This window comes from Pseudochaenichthys georgianus, chromosome 8 (assembly GCF_902827115.2).
Source record: "Pseudochaenichthys georgianus chromosome 8, fPseGeo1.2, whole genome shotgun sequence".
In the NCBI taxonomy this organism is placed as follows: Eukaryota; Metazoa; Chordata; class Actinopteri; order Perciformes; family Channichthyidae; genus Pseudochaenichthys; species Pseudochaenichthys georgianus.
Window position 1 is genome coordinate 28,468,486 of NC_047510.2, and position 21,805 is coordinate 28,490,290.

Here is a 21,805-nt window from a genome sequence, read left to right on the forward strand (position 1 = left end):
CCAAAAAGTATCACTCTTATTTACCAATAAAGGTTAATAATTATATCAGTGACTATGCAGCAAAAAGACGTTGTGAGAAATGATAATAATGCGAAAAATACAATAACAACATCTGAAGACTCGAGCATTGCACTGGACTTACTCCTATCCATTTTTTTAAATAATTATCTTATCAAGCTAAACACAAAGCCCTGGCTAACAGCCAAACATGTAGCTTATACTAATTTGCTGTATAATGTTCCACGGTGATTGTCTTCAGAGCTAATGCAGCAGATAAAACACCTGAGGGGAGAGGCTTATGTAATGGTTACCCGTGAAGGTAATGTGCCCGGCCATTAGAGGCTGTAGCCTGCTAGCGAATCAGCTCTCATAGAGAACGCTGCCAAGATCCACCGCTCACACATGGCTACACACTCATACGCATCGCCACCCACACACACACTCGCAGACACACGCAGGTTCATGTGGAGGGCTCGCGTCGATATACACAAGACGTGCACACAACGAGACGTACACACATCCTTGAACATAGGTACGTTTTCACACCTATTGTCCGACTTGTGTGGTTTGAATACTTAGGATATTTGTTTGTATACGCTGTCGGTTTCATAAATTGTGCATTTGAGACTTAGCGTATAAGTACAAATGACAAAGTTCTTGCCTTTACATGCATGTTTGTTTTAATATCATTTGTAAGCATACCTTTGTGTGTGTATGTGGGTATGTGTGTGTGCAGCCTTGGTTTGTGTCCAGGTGTCCATATGCTGCCAGGCAGGACAGGGCATATGGCCATCTGGTGGAAGATAGCAATACAACCAATAGGCTTTGACCTTTGGATTTTATGTCACAGCGCCTGCATGTACTGTATAATGTCTGACATCATCACTTTTAGTTATCGTGAAGATCTTCTAGAAAAAAATAGATGAAGATGGTGATTTTGCAAAGGACTACGTATAGTAAATCAATCAGAATCAGAATACTTGACTAGTCCCTGGGGGGTGTTATGAATGTCATGTTTTTAGTAATAACACATCCATTGTCATTCAGGACAGATGCATGATGGTGGACATGGTATCCAGTGATTTATAGTTAACTTCTAAGCAGAGATACATAATAAAAGTCAGGTCGCATTTCTGGCATCACTCTCTCATGTCATTATCCTAAAGCCACTCTGACAGTTCAATATAAATCATAGCGTATGCACCAGTTGCAGAATATCTTGCAGAAATATAGAAAACCCAGCTTCCAAGCTCTTGCATTCAACCAAGCAATCGCTCACATTGATGTTTGTATGAATAGAAGAAAGATACTTCTGCTTCGTCGGGTAACATTTACGAGAAAGGCAATTGTTCACATCTATTTTTCATTCACCGTCTTCTCTTTCTTTTCTGTCTCTCTCTTGTTATCAAAATAAAAGTAATATGGTGGTATAGATAGAATACATAATAGTTTTGGTAAAGCTCCTCATGCAGAAACCCTTTTAAAACATGGCTATTTTAAAATAGGTATCAACTGATTCTTTCTAAACGCCATAATTCCAATTGTAAATTAACTTTTGTAACTTTTTTGTTGTAATTGTACTCTTTTCTTCTGAATTTGCTTGATTTTTTATGAGCTATAAAATGTTTTGTACATTGGGCTGCAATGGTTATGTTTTTAGCATCCTATAGGCGCGTTCACACCGGAGTACTTTTACCCGTACTTTTCCCGTTTAGTTCCGTTCGCGTTCACACCAAAAAGAGAACTTAGTTCCGAGAACTTTTACCCCCATTGTTAGTGCCTGCTAGAGAGGTGGGACTATCCTGTGGAGAAAAATTTACCAATTTAGATTGGCTGGGCGAATTGCAAACCACGCCCCGTAAAACTCTGAAAAGTTTTCTGAATCCGCCATTGTATTTGCTGGCATTAGCATTAGCCCCGCGCACCAATGGAGAGAGACTAACTTATGTCAACACAAAAAAAAAGATGGGAGCGGTGGAGTGATGAGGAGGTGTCGGTATTCTGGCGATTTACTCGGAAGGCTTCAGTCGAAGCCAGTCCCCAACTCCGGGGACTTCCGGCCGGGGACTTCGGGTGGCAGTATACGCCGTGAAGTGGTTTGCGGCCTGCCAGTAAACCCAAAGCAGAAGAAGAAGAAGTGATCTGTACTTAGTTCCATGAGGGTACTAAGTGCTGGCACTAAGTACGGCAAAGTACTTGGTGTGAAAGCGGCTAATGGACTTTGATGACCTCTGTAACATAGTGACGTCACTATGTAACATTTGCACTTCTATTTGGCTAGCGCTCTATCACATTTTACATGATAGGCTAAGACTGCTGGACATCTCTAAGTGGTTGACCAATCACAGCAGAGCCTGGCCAACTAACCAATCAGAGCAGACTGGGCTCTGGTTTCAGACAGAGGGTGAAAAGAGGTGCTGCAGAATGCGGCGGTATGAAAAAAATAAAGAGCCTTAAGAACATTAAAGCACATAAACAAGTCACAGTAGAGTTACAAAATACAAATATGAGCCTGAAAATGAGCATAATAGGCCCCTTTAATAACATCTGCAGTTAGAGTCATGCTATTCCCTTTCCTTCCTTCCCAGCCAGCGGCTTCTGTCTCAGCTTCACATGTGTCTGTGTAACCAGGCAAACAGTGAAGCAGCAGGACTGATCTATAAAGCACACCAAAGCTGTAAATAATACTGTGAGGTCAGCGCGACGATCCTCTGAGGAGACGTGAAGCTCCAAAACAAACACTTGGCCTGAGCACTGCAACACTGCCGCACATAAACTAGACCTTTCATGAGCTCCTTTTTAATACATAAAGAACTGACGGCTTTTGTGTAATTTGTAATAGGATAAATAAGAGGTTTAACCTTACAGTTTAACAAGATTAATGGATGAATACATTTGGAGCGAGGCTTAAAATGTTTTCCTGCGTAATGGATTATACTTGAATTATATGGCATGTATTTGGCATGCAGAGGCGGGTAGAAAAGAGATGGGAAAAGAGAGGGAAGTGATCTTTTTTATCCCCCTCTCTCCCTTGACAATATAAAGCGTGAGACTGGTTGAGAGAGAGGAGGAGGAGGAGGAAATACAGTGAAAAAAACGGAGGAAACAATCAAAGAAAAATGTAAACACGGTGGCCAAAATGCAGACAAAAGACACAAAACACTCCACCTTCCTGTCCTTAACTCTCCTCTCTCTTTCTCTCCGTGGACACTTCTCTGGAATCCTCAGACTGCTGTCGGTTACTTAGCAACCAGAATCCTGTCGCAACTGTGTCAGAGAGACCGAGAGGGAGAGAGCGCTGCACGTAGACGAGGCCCTCCTAATCGCTGTAATCTGTCAGGATGTTTATGTCTGACACGTGTTATCAGCATTCATTTCAACATTTGAAGTACTGTAAACGGATTCTCGCGGGCCTGTGTACATCACCGCGAGAATCCGTTTGGGTGACAGTCATTATCAGGCTGCCGTTATGCTACACATTTGATGTTGTCAGAAGTTCAAAGAAAAGACTAAAAGCAACTATGCATTAGCTTGCCTCGATAACTTTCCGACCTCCTTATCCGGTCTTTATCACTCTCAATTCAAACATTCGTACTGATGACCACATGGCAACCTACGAGTGTGAAAAGTGAAGCTAATGAAAAAGTGCATACTCTGTAGAAATTCATCCAATTGTATAAACAAATGATACCACAATAAACCTTTTCCTGATGTTTTTAGGTTCATAATCAGTAATATGAAGTCTTCTTCACGACAGCTCCGTGTTGTTATCCTTTACCCTTTCACTTTATGTTTTTGAGCTGATGAAAACTTACACCCAAAATGTAATGTTTAGTATTTTGTTGTACTTAGCTTCCCCTTTTTTAGCCACAAACATTTTGAAAAACCTCCAAAAACTAGAACGTAGGACGGCCAAGATGCCAAACTCGCTCGAAGCGTCAGTTTACGAAAAAAAAAAGGGAATGACCGCAACATCGCCAACCTTTTGTTTTACAACTAATGCTGAAGACGTAAATCTAAACTCATAATGATGTCACAGAAAATCTGATTTAGGGCCTGGACAAATGACTTACAAAGTGGTGTCACGAAGGGTCAAAGATGTTGTCCTTTATCAGGCAGGGAGTTTTTTTAATTGAGACACCATTTAGTTGCTCTATGGTGAAAAGAAGGATCCTGTGTTTTTGCTTAAGCACACAATATAGTCATATGTCATCTACAGCTTCCATTTTGACTGCACATGAAGTACATGTCATCCAGTGCCGGGTAAATATGAGCAGACAAAACCTCAAGGTCAAGCTTATTGGTTAAACCATTTCAGGCATGATAGATAGCACCCCCGTGTGTGTGTGTGTGTGTGTGTGTGTGTGTGTGTGTGTGTGTGTGTGTGTGTGTGTGTGTGTGTGTGTGTGTGTGTGTATGTGTGTGTGTGTGTGTGTGTGTGTGTGTGTGTGTGTGTGTTTTAAGGCCAGGCCCCAGTAGATGCAGCTACTCTATTTAGGGCACTTTGTACCCCTCTCTTTCTCCCTTTTTGACACATCGTGACACACACACACCTGCTCTTACACAAAGATGGAACGGATCTCGCCTCGCGTTCTGGAGTGTCAGTAATGTTTCAGTCCAGTACATCATGTGCACTATGCAGCGCTGCAAATAACAACACTTTGCACTGGAGTGAAAGAGACTATCTTGTGCTTCACTTTGCACATAGATATATATCACTGTGTTGAAGTAGACCTTAGAGAGGAATAGGGTATGATTTATTATCATCAATTCTGGTAGTTGATGTTAAACATTTGAACTAGTGTCATCAACATAGACGTTTTAAAAGGCAGATAAATTGAGGTGGAGATGAAAGTGCCTGTAGCAGTGAGACTGAAAGAGAAATTCAGAGGGAATCCTGGTGTAACTGCGTCACTGCTGCCTCTTCGTCCTCTCTGAGGTGTTGGAGGAGGAGGACGAGGGATGGATAGATAGAGGGATGGAGGGATGGAGAGATGGATTGATGGAGAGATGAAAGTGGGAACGAGGAGGAGCGAGTTCAGGGACAGGCTGATTTATGAGTTTCTGTTTCTGAATCGTGCCGTCTTCGGGGACCTAATGAGATGAGCCGATCTGTAGCTCACAAACACACACACACACACACACACACACACACACACACACACACACACACACACACACACACACACACACACACACACACACACACACACACACACACACACACACACACACACACACACACACACACTGCACGACACATGCTGCAACTAGTCATTCTGTTGGCAAAATCCTTAAAGCAGTGATCACAGCAGGGGGGACTTTGAGGTAATGCTAGAGTGTGTGTGTGTGCGTGTGTTTGTCTTCTGTGGCAGATGGTCAAATAAATGAACAATCATCCCAATCAAACAGGGCTTGGTGTCTGGATTGGAAAGGATCCACTGCCACATCCGCAAATATGGATGAATGTAGATAAAAACTGAAAGAAGTGAGGAAAACACAAACATGACGAGGAAGAAGTGCAGATTTTTGGTCAGAGCAGAGATTCACAACACAGTTTTGCGATGAGCGTTGGAGGGTAAAAAAGGAAGAAAGGACAGCAGAGGGGGAGCAGAGCTCATTAACAGTGAACGGAGGGATGAAGGAAGGAGGACAAACATCCACGAATGGTCTTTTGGGCGATGCCAGCAGTTAGAGAAGCTCTGAACTTAGCCGTGCTGCTGCTCTGTTGTAGCATAAATTAGCTCCTCTGAGACTTGCAACAACAGAGCTGGAAAGGTGTCTACAAGTGAAACACGACACTCCAATGCCCCCAAGTTGCATTTCAATTATTGGCTAATAAGGATATATTATATATAAAATGAAGATACTGCAACATTTTTAAAGATTATTCTTGAATAATCTATTAATATAGATATTAAATCACATCATAGTATCAAATGTAGCAGCATATCTACTAAATAATGTAACACTAGGGGAATTCTACCTAATATTTTTCTCATTTTCTAGACCGAGGGTGTGTGTATAGATGGTGTGCTACTTTACCATTATTGTGTTGCAGTAGCATTCTCAAAACAAAAATAACCGTGAAAATAGAGATTAATAGAATCATAAGTCGTTTATCCAGGATATTCTGGTTTGCATCGCCATTTTAAACCATAAAGAAAAGTATGTTGTCACAATTATATCTAGTAAAGGTTATGCAACTCATGTGGTTTAACAAAAATGTGTTGCAAGACAAATAATGGCAACATGAGATTTGATCAAAAATATCCAAGAAACCTTCATATTAAATACATTGGTCCACTGTGCTGATACTAAACTTAATTCTTAAGAAAAATGTAATTCCCCAAAATCTGCTTCCTGCAATACAGTATAATTGATTGCTTAATAGTTGACAGATAAAAGCATTACGTCAGGGGAAGATTTTTGGATGAATATTGTACTGGACCAGGGCCGTCCCTGGCCAACTTGGGGCCCCAAGCGTCATTGTGAGATGAGCCCCCCCCCCCCCCCCCCCCCCTCAACCGACAGGAGTGAAAAAAAAGGTTGGGAGTACAAAGTCCAAACTCTGCTGCAGAAACTCTCCTCTCTACTCTCTCATCCTCTCTGGACTCTCTCTGTCCTCTCACATCTCGGCAGGCTCGTCAGTCCCCTCCTGCTCCCTGGCTAAATGACGCACTGCGTGCTAATAGAACCGTCCTTAGGGCAGCAGAGCGGAAATGGTGGAAATCCAAACACTGTGACGACCTCCTAACCTATCAGGCTCTCCTCTCCTCTTTCTCTGCTTCCATCTCTCAGACAAAAAGCACTTTCTTTCAAGATAAGATCCAATCTTCCTATTCCAATCCTAAAAAACTATTTTCCATCTTCTCCACCCTCTTGGACCCCCCCAAAGCCCCTTCCCCCTCCTCCCTTCTGTCAAGCGACTTTGTTAACCACTTTGAAAAAAAGGTTTACGACATTCGCTCTTCTTTTTCTGACTCACCCCTACTCACCGCCGGATCACCTGAGCCACCTTCAACCGGCACACTAACCTCCTTTTCCCCTCTCTCTCCAAGTGAGGTTCTTTCCCTCATTACCTCTGCCCGCCCTACCACCTGTCCTCTGGACCCTATCCCTTCAAACCTTCTTCAGACTATCGCTCCTGATATTCTACCGTTTCTCACCCATTTCATCAACACTTCTCTAACTTCTGGTCACTTTCCACACACTCTCAAGGAGGCGAGAGTAAACCCTCTCCTGAAGAAACCCACTCTCAACCCGTCTGATGTTATAAACTACAGGCCTGTCTCTCTCCTCCCGTTCCTGTCTAAAACACTTGAACGCGCTGTCTTTAAACAACTCTCCTGCTATCTCCATCAGAACAACCTTCTGGATCCGCACCAGTCTGGTTTCAAGGCAGGTCACTCCACAGAAACTGCTCTCATTGCTGTCACTGAGGAACTGCACACTGCTAAAGCAGCCTCCCTCTCCTCTGTCCTCATCCTGTTGGACCTGTCTGCTGCATTCGACACGGTGAATCATCAGATCCTCCTTCGCACTCTCCAAGAACTTGGAGTTTCAGGCTCTGCACTTTCCCTCCTCACCTCATACCTCAAAGACCGCACCTACAGGGTTACTTGGAGAGGGTCTGAGTCCGACCCTTGTCAATTAACTACAGGGGTCCCTCAGGGCTCTGTTCTTGGTCCTCTCCTCTTCTCCCTGTACACAAACTCGCTCGGATCTGTCATTAGCCCGCATGGTTTTTCATACCACTGCTACGCTGACGACACCCAATTAATTCTGTCCTTTCCCCGCTCAGAGACCCAGGTCGTCGCACGCATCTCTGCTTGTTTAGCTGACATCTCTCAGTGGATGTCCGCTCATCATCTCAAGCTCAACCTTGACAAAACTGAAGTGCTTTTCCTTCTGGGAAAAGATTGTCCCTCTCTTGACCTAACTATCAACATCGGCCCCTCTGTTGTTTCCCCGACTCAGACTGCAAGGAATCTGGGTGTTATCCTAGATAACAACCTGTCGTTTACTGCAAACATCGCTGCTACAACCCGCTGCTGCAGATACACGCTTTTCAACATCAGGAAGATACGCCCACAGCTGACCCAGAAATCGACGCAGGTTCTGGTCCAGGCTCTCGTCACCTCACGCCTAGACTACTGCAACTCCCTCCTGGCTGGTCTACCTGCATGTGCCATCCGACCTCTGCAGCTCATCCAGAATGCAGCGGCTCGTCTGGTCTTCAACCTTCCAACATTTTCCCACACCACGCCGCTCCTCCGCTCCCTCCACTGGCTTCCGGTAACTGCTAGAATCCACTTCAAGACACTGGTACTTGCGTACCATGCTGCGAATGGATCTGGCCCTTCCTACATCCAGGACATGGTTAAACCGTACACCCCAGCACGTGCACTCCGCTCTGCATCAACCAAACGACTCGCTGCACCCTCGCTGCGAGGGGACCCAAGTTCCCATCAGCAAAAACACGTGGGTTTGCTATCCTGGCTCCAAAATGGTGGAATGAGCTCCCCATTGAAATCAGGACCGCAGAAAGCTTACACACCTTCCGGCGCAGACTGAAAACTCATCTCTTTCGACTCCACTTCGAGCGATAGAATGACTAACAAAGAACTGCTAACAGAGCACTTATATACTAATAAAGGACTGGCTTATCTATAGCCAGTTGAGCAGCACTTGAAACGATTGGCTCTTTGAAACATGATGTTCTTATATTATTCTGTTTTCCTCAAGGTTGTGTCTTCCTGGTCGAATGTACTTATTGTAAGTCGCTTTGGATAAAAGCGTCAGCTAAATGCAATGTAATGTAATGTACTTTCCTATTTATTAGTATTATAAACACAGTTACTTTTTTATACAGTGAGGTAAATGGTAAATGTGCATGTATGTCGTTCAGTTTGCGTTTACAGGTGAATACGTCCTGCCAAATACTAGCCACAAAAAGATTAAAACATAATGAACTCAAATAAACTACTTCTAATAATAATAATCATAATCATTTCAATAATATAAATACTATATTATTTTATTATAATATAGTTGTAATATAGTCAAGACAAAACATGCTTATTACATGCTCAACAACTGATATTTCTTAAATCTGTATTCAAATGTAGTTCCCTCTGTCCCTCTATTTACAATATACAAAGCAGACCTGGAAGGAACAATTAAATGTGTATGCTCATCCTATCAGGCAACACACACACACACACACACACACACACACACACACACACACACACACACACACACACACACACACACACACACACACACACACACACACACACACACACACACACACACACACACACACACACACACACACACACACACACACACACACACACACACACACACACACACACACATATACTGTACTGACAGTACGCACACACACTCACATATACTGACAGTACGCACAAACACTCATACATACACACACACACACACACACACACACACACACACACACACACACACACACACACACACACACACACACACACACACACACACACACACACACACACACACACACACACACACACATATATACTGTACTGACAGTACGCACACACACACTCACATATACTGACAGTACGCACAAACACACACACACACACACACACACACACACACACACACACACACACACACACACACACACACACACACACACACACACACACACACACACACACACACACACACACACACACACACACACTGCTGCCCTGTTGATCGACCTGAGTGTAGAGTGTGATTAGATTATTACTGATGGGATTGAGTTTGCTCTCGTCTAATGAAAGAGGGATGGAGTGGAGCATGGATAATTGAGGAGGGGGTCCCAGATAAATGGATTGTGAAAGAAGATGGAAGAAAATGTATATGGTGGTGGGGGGTTAAGATGAAGAGAAGGAGGTGAAAGGCTAAGAGGATAAATAAAGGGGCGGAGGTAATGTAGAGGAATGAAGGTGACAGCATGGAGAATAGAGAGTGAGAAGAGGTGAAGGTGAGTGTCAAGGAACTGAGGAACGAGGGAAGGGTGAAAAGGTGTTGAGGAGGGGGATGGAGTGAGGAGTTAACCTTGTTTCAGTGGGCTTAAGGTTAATGTTCCTGCAGATAAAAAAATCCTGCACTTGGTTTTTACTGGTAATTGAAATACATTATTAGATTTATAAATGGAAGTTAAGCGCACGTTTTATTTTGGAATGAAGGTTATGTTAAAGTAAAAATGGAAAATGCATGTAAAAAACTATGTTTTTTCTTATGGCATGCTTTATTAAAAAGCACTTTCATTGAATTGTAACGATGCGGTGCATTCAGCATTTAGCATTTAAAACTCACACTAAAGCGCTGTCTGAACTTACATGCTCCATCACGATTTATTTAAATGTAGATTGTAATACTGGAGTAAATATACTCTCTCTTTGTTATATTATATTTCAACTAACGATCAGATAGTAGCCAAAAACACCAGAAAAATACAACAAGTACACAATTTAGAGCGCTTGAGAAAGCTATCTGCTATAGTTTAGATTAAACATGCTAACTTAGTAGTTTTATTAAGATATTTACATTCATAAAACAACTGTTTTCATTATGTGTTCATCCCAAATCCTAGGTGTACATACAGCCCGCATTGTCTGTTCCATTAGTTAACTTGCTAGCTAGCTACAGTAGCTAACTAGCTATAGCTAACTCACCACACGGCACATTTCGAATTGTATGTTTTTGACAAATAAATGGACAAACATTTAGATTGTGTGTCTTCGTGGTATGGTTATAGTATTTGTTTCCCCCCATGTTGTCCTTCTCAACATATAACTCTAAAAGCTCAAATAACCTCCAAACCACTTTAAAAATGCACTAAATAGTTTTAGACAGGCCTGTTTCTTCCTCCATCTCTCCATCGTTGTGTTTATGGGTGCAAACATTTTCTTTCCCCTAAGCCATCTGTCTCCATGGCAGAGTTGAGCGCTGTGTGTGTTCACTGATCTGAACCTCTCTCGTTCACACTAATTACCTCTCTTCTAGCCCTGAAATTCAGAAAATTGAGGCAAACCACGGCAACAATACCAGTTAAAATTCATCTGCTTACCTGAGGAAATTCAACTGACAAAGGAGAGTGACACCAGGAGGCACAAAGCTCTGTAAATAGTGACCACCAACTGTGCACTTACACACTTTTGAAGCTCCCCTGTTTGGATGAAATTCCCTGAAAACAATGGAACTGTTCTGATTACAATGTGGTGTTGCAAATGTTCCTGTTACATAGAGGCAATGGATACCTATGTTGTTCTTGAAGAAGTACTGAGGAGGAATTTGTTTCTGCATTACGAGATCTGTCAAAGCATTCTGTCGACAGTAAAGAATACTATTGTTATACTGTTTATTGGAACTAAACATTCAGTAGCCTAATGTACTGGATTACACCCACTGTTGCAAAGTGATCACGCCCATCCCCAACTCCCCAAATGAGATGTATGCAAACAGTTGACAACGCTTACTGTTCAAAACACACTTCTGTAGTTGTGAGATCAGAAGATCAACTTTTCCTCATGCTGAAGCAATAGTCAGTTTGAGAGCTGCTAATCAGATGGGACGGATGTGTAGTTTATGGCAGAACAACGAGCGCTGAGCCGCGGAGCAGAAAGGGATAAGTTCTGCTTGTGTGCTGAGACTTAACACTGTAGCTCCTCTTTAACACAGAGGGACAGATCGAGATCCCTGGAAGAAGAGAACAAAACAGGAAGGGAGGGATGTAGAAAGAGACAAACCAGCTGATAATTTGCTGTTAATCGTTTATTTTTTGTCATTTTGTGCACTCACTGCTGTGATGGGCGCCAACAGGACTATTATTTGTCTGTAGTGCTTCGGTGCTCTTTTGTTGTTCACCGCGCCCTCCTTCCTCCCCTCTGCTCGCTCTCTGTGCGCCGCCACCGACCTGACAGCTCAACTGGAGTGGGCTTGACACAGTGTATGCATTGCAGAGTGGGCTTGACAAGGTGTGTGTGCTGCCAGAACTCTCCTGTGGATTCCTGCTTGTGTGTGTCCATGTTTCCCTGAGGGGTTGTGTAGAGGAATTGTTGTTGTCTTGCATCAGCAGCCGCTGGTGTCCAAATGTGTTTGCGTGTTAAAACCAGGTTAAAACTCAGCTTTTCATGTCCAGCTGGAAAATAAAAGGGAAAACACACCATGCATACCATGCTTCACCCTGGGTGTACTCCTGTAAGCAAGCACTACTGTATGCATGTGTGTGTGTGTTCACTTGTGTGTAAGTGTTATCACAGGCGCTCTAGGTGCGAGACTTTGCTGTGAATGAGTGTTGTACTAATTCACAGGCTCTTACAAATGCTTCATATTGCATTGCATTATTTGTGTTTGGTGTACCTTGGAAGGCTTCTATTGTTACATATTCACACAGCAGACGCTGGAGACAAACACCGAGTCATTTTGAGCCCATTATACAGTCACAAATTGATGTAATTGATGCTTCATATATCTGTTCTTTTTGTCAGCTTTCCATCATCTTCCACACTTGGTTTCTTCTCATCAGTTTTAATTACTGTTTGTGCATGTCTACCTTTACATCTGCCGTCATTTTCTGTACCCTTACAAAGTGTAAAATACGTTACTCTTGCCCTGGAGAAAGAGAACTAAACGCTCCAGTTAGATTTTGTGTCCACTGATGGAACACTGTGGTTATACTTGAGGAGCTGAGATATTGAAAGAACTATAAAATAGGGTTTGGGTCAGGTTAAAAGATGCTTTGATTATGTTTTTTGTTTTTTTGGGGGAACAGGAATGGTCAATTCACCTGAATCTGTTTAGAAAATAAGGCGTGATTTTGTTTATCTGCTTCACAAGTAAGTAAAACTATATTCCAGTAGTATTTAATATGTTAGACTGCTGGTCCACCAATTAAAATGAGTCCTACATTCCCCTTCAAAATAAACTCAATATAGCAAAAAATATGCAATTGGTTTACCTTTCCCTATACCTATGTGTATAATAAAGCTTCCTACACTGTGCACCTGTATTCATTTATATATATTGTTTTATATTACTTTTGAATTATTCAGCCAAAGTTACTGACTGTTAATTTACTCTAGCTCCTTTCAAAAACAAAACAGTCTTTGTCAGTCATTTTCAACAATAAAAAAAAGCATTCAAAGTGGTTCAACCAATTCATTGGTGCTCTGTTAAGTCAACCCAGTACTCCATCTGAGCTATACTGACCCAAACTGTGTCAAAAGTGATTTATTTACACACAGACATTTATATAGACAGGTAATAAATATGTATATTAAAATCCCTTAGAGCTAGACTTATGAATACCCACAATCCCTCACGCCCAGTTTATACTGAGATCTCATTTGATTTGAGTGCTGAGGCATACATCGACCTTAACAAGTGAGACCAGCAGCATGATGTGCCAGGCCTGGATGTGTCACTGCCAGAGGAGGAAATCCAAGCAATGCACATTATATTTGATCCAGCTCATCGAAACATAGGAAGAACATAACTACTTCTGAATCTGAGCCGTTTTGTGTGCTTGTGTGACGGACAACATTTGAGAAACACCAGAATCTTGTTTTTCGCCGAATATCAGTGTGTTCGCTGAGCTCGATCCGCAGCGACAGCCTGGCTTGACTTTGAGGACACATTAATGCGTGTGTGTCTCTGCGTGCGTGCGCGCGCGCGTGTGTGTGTGCGTGTATGTGTGTGGGTGAGCTGAACACAGAAGGAGGCTCAGGAGGTGTTGACTGTGGAGATTAAAGGGGAATTAGAGAATGCAGAGCGCAGAAAAAATACGAGAGAGAGACTGAATCTTTGAATATTCAAATCTCTCATTTGAATTCTGCCGCAGATTGCTAAATCTCTCATCTATGAAGGAAGGAATAACCTTGCGATTTTGTTCGTACTGTGACATACTGGCCCAAGGCATTTACTGTGTGATTGTATTAATACTCACGACAACATAATTGTAACAGTGTTCAACAGGCCCGGACTGGCCATCGGGAGGACCGGGAGGTTTCCCGATGGCCTGGCCTGCTAAATGGCCTGCTGGCCTGAGGATTTTTTTTTTGTATGTATGTATTGTGAACGCAACGCTGCGCAAATGTGGGTCGACTCTGCCTCACAGAGGGTGACTGGCTGTCTACATGATGTGGCCTGCCGACATGGCCACGATCATACACTAATGCCCTCGATTGGTCTCTGTCTGTGTGTCATTCAAGCTCGGGAGGGTGTGTATGTGTGGCGCGAGCGAGAGAGAGAAAGTGCGCGCACCGGTTACATGTATTGTTGTTAGCATCTGGTGCTAGCTAGCTGCGCTAACGGATATAATGAGCTGTCAACAAGGTGGAGGAGAGTCCTCTCCAGTCAGACTGAGAGACTGATAACTACAGGTGAGGTAAAGGACTCTCTGAGTGTTCAGATAGTTAACTTAGTCTAAGTTATCTCAGTGGGTCTCAAACGGTTTGGTCACCATGTTATGTAAACACATATTTCCATTTGAAGGGGGAGTGATTAGTAAAATTTACATGAATAATAAAATATGGAAATAACTTGTTGAGAGCTAAAACTAGTCTTTGCTTCTGCCTCAAAGATGAGCAGGGGGGAGAGGGGGGATACAGGAGAGGCTGGTTCAGGAGCCCAGACACACTCACAACTATAAATGAACCAAAAACAAATAAATACAGAAGTTTCAATGTTTTTTCATATTGGATATGGTATGTTATTGGTTATGGCCATGTTCTTATGCTTTTATGATTATTTAAATGTGTACAGTTCTGTTTCATATGGGTGTAGTCTCTTTATTTCCCCCTCAAAGTGCACCAGATTGATGCATTTAAGTCCAACATTTAAAAAAAAAAAAATCTTACCGGGGGAGCATACCCCCGGATCCCCATAGAGGAGTTGAGGTCCACCTCCACTTAAAATATGTTCACATGGATAGGTTAGGTTCCTAAATAGATTTGCACATTTTTTTAAAATAGTAACCCATGTCCATATGTTTATTCTGGGGTAGTAGATTTAAAGTGTAGGGCTATCACTATGGGCAGCAACGCTGTAAATATTGACAAATAAATCCAGCAAAATGGCACAAAAGAAAACTGGTAGTGGCCTGGCTGGGTGTATAATTCCCAGCCTGACTTATTGTCCCAGTCCGGCCCTGGTTATCAACAATGTTTTATTACCACTCCCCCTGAGGGCATTACCAGAAATGTTTTACACTGCCGTTATGGCTCAATACACTTCAACTAATTAGACTTACAACACAAGCAACAATCAAACGCCTTAAAGCTGTTTTTGCTTTTCACAGTTTAACCAAACGTAACTCTGCCTGAGTGAACATGGCCTCTGAACTGATGTTAACTACTCTGATGCCACAGGTTTACCCTCTCATTTAAAAAATAAAAAAAGTTTCTCCAGAGGATATTCTGCATTCTTCCTGTCTCCCACAGTAGCTCTGCTTCTGTTTACTTGAATAGCCAGCTGCTTCATACCAAAGCTTGGTGCATTGGCAGAGACCTCCTTCTCCAGAAATACACGCATAGCAGAGCCTGATTTCTTCAGTATCACAATATCAGCACATCAAATAGTTAGAAACAGGAGACATAGGCTAAGTGTAGGCAGTGCTGGAAGAACCATTCAAAAATGTACTTAGGTAAAACAAGTTCAATGTTGACGGATAAATGTAAAAGTGTTAAAGTAAAAGTGCCCCGTCAGTGTTTCTCCATTATATATGATGTTTTTGGATTCAAATGACTGCTGCTTTCAAGAGTATAAAGCATTTCACTGCATCAATTGTTTAAGTTTGTTTAATTTGAACTACTTAATGTACTATTGGGTAGTTTAATCTACAGTGAAGAGGCATATGCTGTAATGTATGTTTGTAGATTCACTGTCATGTGAGATACAGTATCTCTTAAAAGTAAACCTTTCCTTTTCATGAACTCAGACCCACCTCCCTTTTTCAGCTTTGTGACAAAGGATTTTCCAAGAGGATTTCAAACAGCTTATTTATCGCAAGAAGTAAGAGAATGTTCTCAATCCATGAAGGGATACAACTTTTGTGGAAGTTCATCAGAAAGATTGAAAATGACCACATCTTAAGATACATAGTTTTCAATTGACAGGAAGGGGATACAAACTGTAATCTGAAGTGTAATTAAAGCTGATAGTGTACCTCTGTAATGGATTAGCCTTGGCCATACTGTATGTCATTATGGTCATGCCATTAAAGCTATTTTAATTGAATTAATTAGCAGTGAAGAGAGCAAATAATCTCAATAATTGAGCAAAATTGTATTAAAGTACAATACTTTAATTCCACTAATGCAATTTATCATGAATATATAATTTATATATGAGCCGCGTCATGCTCAGATGGTCATAGCAGACCTGAATTGACATATAAAATAAGCTTTATTTCATCGGTCTCATACATCTTCACCTTCCCTCTCAGAAGACAGAGGGAAGCCTTTTTGTCAGCAGGGAGAATAACGGCGTGGCATTTTGGCAGAGCCCGTAGCACACTGTCAGGTTTGGTTAATTAAGCAGTGTGACAAAGGTGAGCGGGGGCTGCGGGGCTCTGGAAACCCTCTGTCAGACGTACAAATGGCCTGTCACACAGATACTGTGGTGGAGGCAGCAGATAAAAGAGAATAGGCAACGTCTGAGTTCCATTTTCTGTCCTGTAATGATAAATGCATTAAGAATGTGCTCGTTGATTACCACTCTACTAATTGAAATATTAGACAAATTATTTTTCCAAAGGCTCTTTGCTGTTTCTGTTTCCTGCCCAGAAATTATTTCAAAATGACCAAGTACGTAAACAATTAATGTCGGTATAATAAATACCCACTTCATTCAAATCCTGATGAAGCCTTTTACATTCACTGTGTTTATTTGACATATGTAGTTGGTCTTAGTTCTATCTGATTGCTTTGGAAATGAGTTGTATTCATTTAGCGACTGTGGAAGATGAATTGTTGTGTACTTCAAATCTGTGCAATAGTGCCACGTACATTTGAAAATAACTTAAACTGGGACTTTAAAAAAAATTAATTCAACATGTTAAATTGATATTCAGTCTTTAGTTGCATGATATTGTACAGGACAATGACATAATACACTTTGTTTTTAATGTCCATTTCTGATCACAAGAGTAAACTGTCCCCACAAGCAAAGTCTTAAATGCAGTATTTGTTGGTGGGTTTCTTGATCTTGACATGTTCAGTTTAGAAAGTTCCCTTTCCTGTAGTGTTAGATTTTTGTGCACGTAAATTGTCGGAAAAGGCTAAAATCCTCCAGAGGGAGTTTCATAATGACGTCACTATGTAACACTCAAGCTTCTATTGGCTAGCGCTCCACCATATTGTTCGTGATAGGCTAACGCCCCGTCTACACTACAGGCATCGAAAAATGCTTTCAGCGCTTCGCCCATTCATTTGAATGGGGTGATGTAGAAGATTTTGAATCTTCGCCGAACTGCATTGTGGGGAGCATGGCATGGCTTTGCAAGCATCGTGAGCATCAAAAGTTGAGCAATGTTCAACTTTTGATGCTCCCGATGCTTTCGAAGCTGGCATCAGCCAATCAAATCCCGTTTATGCAAATCCCGCCAGTACAAGCGCTAGCCAATCAAACCGCGTGCAAGCTGGGAGAGCCAGACCGCAGTTCATTTCCTCATATTCCAAACGAGAAATTACGGTAGCAAATCACCCGGTTCTTTACGACCATAACTATTTACCGGGATACAAACCGGAGGAACCAGGCATGGAGGGAGGTGGCAGAGACAGTGGGTGAAACTGGTAGGTTTTCGCCTGTTTGGGGAGTTTAAATCCAGTTTACTTCGTTTTAACATTGCTATTGCTTTGTATTCCGGGGGCGGGAGATTCATGTGATTGGTTGTTGGTCGTCTTGGGCACACGCCCAGCTTCAAGATTTTTTTATGCCTGTAGTGTAGACGGGCCGTAAGGGGCGGGACATCTCTAAGCAGTTAACCAATCACAAAAGATCCGGCTTGTTTGAGACAGAGGATGAAAAGAGGTGCTGCAGCACAGGCAGTATGAGAAAAATAAAGAGCTTTTTGAACATTAAAGCATCTACAAATTTTACAGTAGAAGCACAAAACACAAATCTCAAAACATGACATTTAGCATTTTGGGGCCCTTTTAAGATTGTTTGCTTCGCTCTATCCTTGCTTTGTCAAATCTAAACAAAGTATTCAGCACATGAGACTGAAAGACCTGCCTTTAGTGTAGGATACAGTAAAGGTTATAACCGTGGCTATAGCAGGAGACCTAGATAGAGCGATTACCTCTCACACCCAGACTTTATTGCTGACACAAGCTTCTGTCCTGACCCCTGATCCCAGCAGTGAGTCCCCATTGTCCTTATGTTTGCGCCGCATACACTTAATTTGCCTACAATGTATATATGCCTGCACATTTTGGTTGTACGTCTGATTGTGAGTAATGTAGAAGACAGTGGTCCCCATTTGTTTTCTGCTTCAACTCCCTTCTTAATTAGAACATTACTTCGCCCTGGGAATACTTCTACACACACACCCGGCCACACACCGGTGCGTGTGTGTGTGTGTGTGTGTGTGTGTGTGTGTGTGTGTGTGTGTGTGTGTGTGTGTGTGTGTGTGTGTGTGTGTGTGTGTGTGTGTGTGTGTGTGTGTGACAAAACCCAACTTAGGTGGAAAAACAGCAGCTTTTCTAGCTGAGGAGACATGGTTGTCCTGCTCTTGTTCTCTGTGTAATTGTCCCTTTTCAAATGGCTCTGTCTCTCACTCATGCTCTCTTTGTACCCTTATTATAACTGTGTTTTCATTTAACAATAAAGGGTCATTCTCCAACTTTATTTTTACAACTTTTAGCTGCAGATAAACTGTGCAAGGCTAACTTGTGTTATCTTAGACTGGTTTGATTTATGGCATCGCACCATGCTGCTACCGCTTTTTCACTATGGATCTATTTATTTGGTTTTTACGTTATCTAAAGTAAGTACATACCAGGCTGTACAAGGCATCTTTACCAGATGTTTTATCATTTTTTGATGAATAGAGGCTAAGAATTGTCTTTAATTTAGTCAATAGAAACTAGGAAACCATTTCAGTTTCCATCCATGCCCTCAAAGCACGTCAAAGGAGTTCCAGACGGATTACAACTGTCACGTCTGTCTTTGCACTGAATCACTCATGCGGAAACATTATTAAGACTATTACTTATAAAAGCCATTGTAATGTGAACAGAAATAAACCCAAAGAAAGGAAAGAAAACCCCACTGACCTAGCCCTCTGTAGCGTAATGCTTTGTCCTCAATAGATAATCTCACAGAGTCCCACAAGGATAAAGAAAGGATAACACAAGCAATAGAAAGTCAACAAAAGATTACTTACAAGTGCTATTTCAGTCAAGTCAGAAGTCACAGCTGACATGTTTATACCTTTGATATTGTGCTTAGCCCTGTGATAATAAAATATGACTCTAGTGGTGTTTTACAGAGCAAATATTGAGAGACTTGCATGAGTACTTACTTCTCTCTTCAGATCCTGGCATGGATTGCCACACATGTCTAGGAGTTTACTTCCCGTTTGTAATTGTGAGACTTGTCTTTGATCAATATTAGCGAATGATTCAACAGGATGTACAATAGACATGGGCCCATTAAAATGTTGATTTGTGAAATGTTGAAAAGGCCTGTAAACAGATCAACAGCCAGTCCTTTGGGTCATTACGAGAGCCATTATGTGCATTAGGCTCGCAAACCAAACTTCCTATTGGCATCCGTTTCCAGTGTGTTGGCGGGGTGTTTGTTTACTCACATGGTCTTGTGCCTGGGATTTTACAACGAGGCTAAGGCTTTTCCTTCAAGTATGCTTTGATATCTACATTATACCATCGTCTCTAATGGATTAAGGCTCTCGGCATCATTGCTTGTTTTGGACCATGTTGCTCCTGTGTGTCTGTGGTCGAACCCTAAGGAAGTGTCCTGGGTTGAAGCAAATTCTCGTAGTAGCGGTAGGGTAGGTAATTTTGGAGAAACCAGCTGATAGGCCATCCAGTTACTTTTGCCGGGCCAGCTAAAATGATTGGTCGTGCTTTTTACAGTACCACGGCTTCCACAGATGACATGTTTTTATGTATTTATTGTAAAAGCACTTAAGATATTCATTGCTATCGGGATGTTAAGAGCATTCCATGGAATATAACAAAAAGTGTTTCTGAAGTGAAAGACCTACGCATCATGTGACTACAACTTCCGTGTCAGTCACATGATGCCATTGGGCCCAACAATATTTAATATTACGGTAAATGGACTACCCAGAACAAACCCTTGAATAGCCCTTATTTGAATCAGTAGGTCCTGAAAGCCTACGTGGATAATGTATATTTAATGACCCTCTCCAGTCATTTTACTGAGCAGTTTGGACGCAGGGCTTAGGGAAAACCCTAGTGCGTACATTGGGCCCGATGTCTGCAGAAGATTGCTGGTAAATCCACAGAAGATCTTAGTATTTTGGTTTTCAAGACTAAGCAACTCTCATTGCAATGAATGGTTTCCCGCTTCCAACGCTGCATCCAGTTCTCTTCACGCATCCATATCTGTGATCGGCAATGGAGGCGGTGTTACAGAAAAAGTTGTCCCCGGCATAGATTGTTCACCATTAACATAATTGTGCTTTAAGAAGATAAGCAGACTAAGATTTTGTTTGAAAATTCAACTGCTGCATAGGACTATTTGAATTGTTGCTTTCCATTGCATCTCCCTTGAAATGAACAGTATGTATATATCCAATGTGTTTTGGCCTTAACCGCTTCCTGTACGTGGTTCGAGCACTTCTCCATGCTGGTGATCCTGCTCAACTGTGTGACTCTGGGGATGTTCCAGCCCTGTGAAGACGTCGCCTGCCAATCTGAGTGGTGCGGCATCCTGCAGGTGAGTGTAAGGTCTTCACTCTTAGCTCTGTGTGTGCTTTCTCTCCATGCAAACACCTGACATACAACGTACTCTATTTACCTCGGTTCTGCCTATATGAGGCTTTGCTGATGTGGCCTTTAATACAGTAGTTATTTAATGTGAACAAATGTTGCTTACCTTGGTGACATATTTGAGCTTCTTCCACATGCGTTTACGTTAAGTCATGTGCCATGCTTTGATTTTAATTTTGTAACCCTTCAATGTACATCAAATATACATTTAAGGGTCGTTCAAACGTGCTCTGCAATGATTGTAATGTTTTGTTAGGTGTCTGGGAGTGTTAAGTGTCCCTTGTTTCTTGTCTAAATGTTGTCCTTTTTGATGATGTAATACAAGAGAAGAATCCGACTTGATCTGACAAAGTATCCTATCTTATCGCATTAAGCCTGCCAACTCAGTGCTTTAGTGAGTGATGAAGAAAGCTCAGTACCAACGTCATTGATAGTACCAACATGTAAACATGCATCAGACTGTTGTATATCAAATTAAATGTCTCTATTACACCAAGGATCACTTCCACATTCTGCTTTTAGCTGCTGTGAAGTGACAGGAAGAGCAATAATAACTGCAATTTGTGAACAAATGGTAATGAAAACGTTCATTCACTTTCTTGTCTTAATTTGTTTCAACATGCTGTTAGAGCAATGTTGTTTCTATGAGATATGCTCATTATATTCAAATGCAGACGCTATTTTGCTGTGGTGCATTTCTATTTAATTGAGACGCAGCCATTACCATGCTAAGCCCGAGTATTCCCCGCTGGGACGAGACTAACTAATGGAGA

The 21,805-nt window shown here is 41.9% G+C and overlaps 1 protein-coding gene across 1 annotated transcript in view; it reads left to right on the forward strand.

Moving 5' to 3' along the window:
* The window catches only part of LOC117451728 (voltage-dependent T-type calcium channel subunit alpha-1H-like), a 101,311-nt gene that overhangs the window by 47,027 nt on the left and 32,479 nt on the right, over positions 1-21,805 (forward strand). Inside the window, exon 3 of the mRNA XM_071203896.1 lies at positions 20,878-20,979. Within this exon, the coding sequence (XP_071059997.1) occupies positions 20,878-20,979 (102 nt within the window). The remainder of the gene's footprint in view (positions 1-20,877; positions 20,980-21,805) is intronic.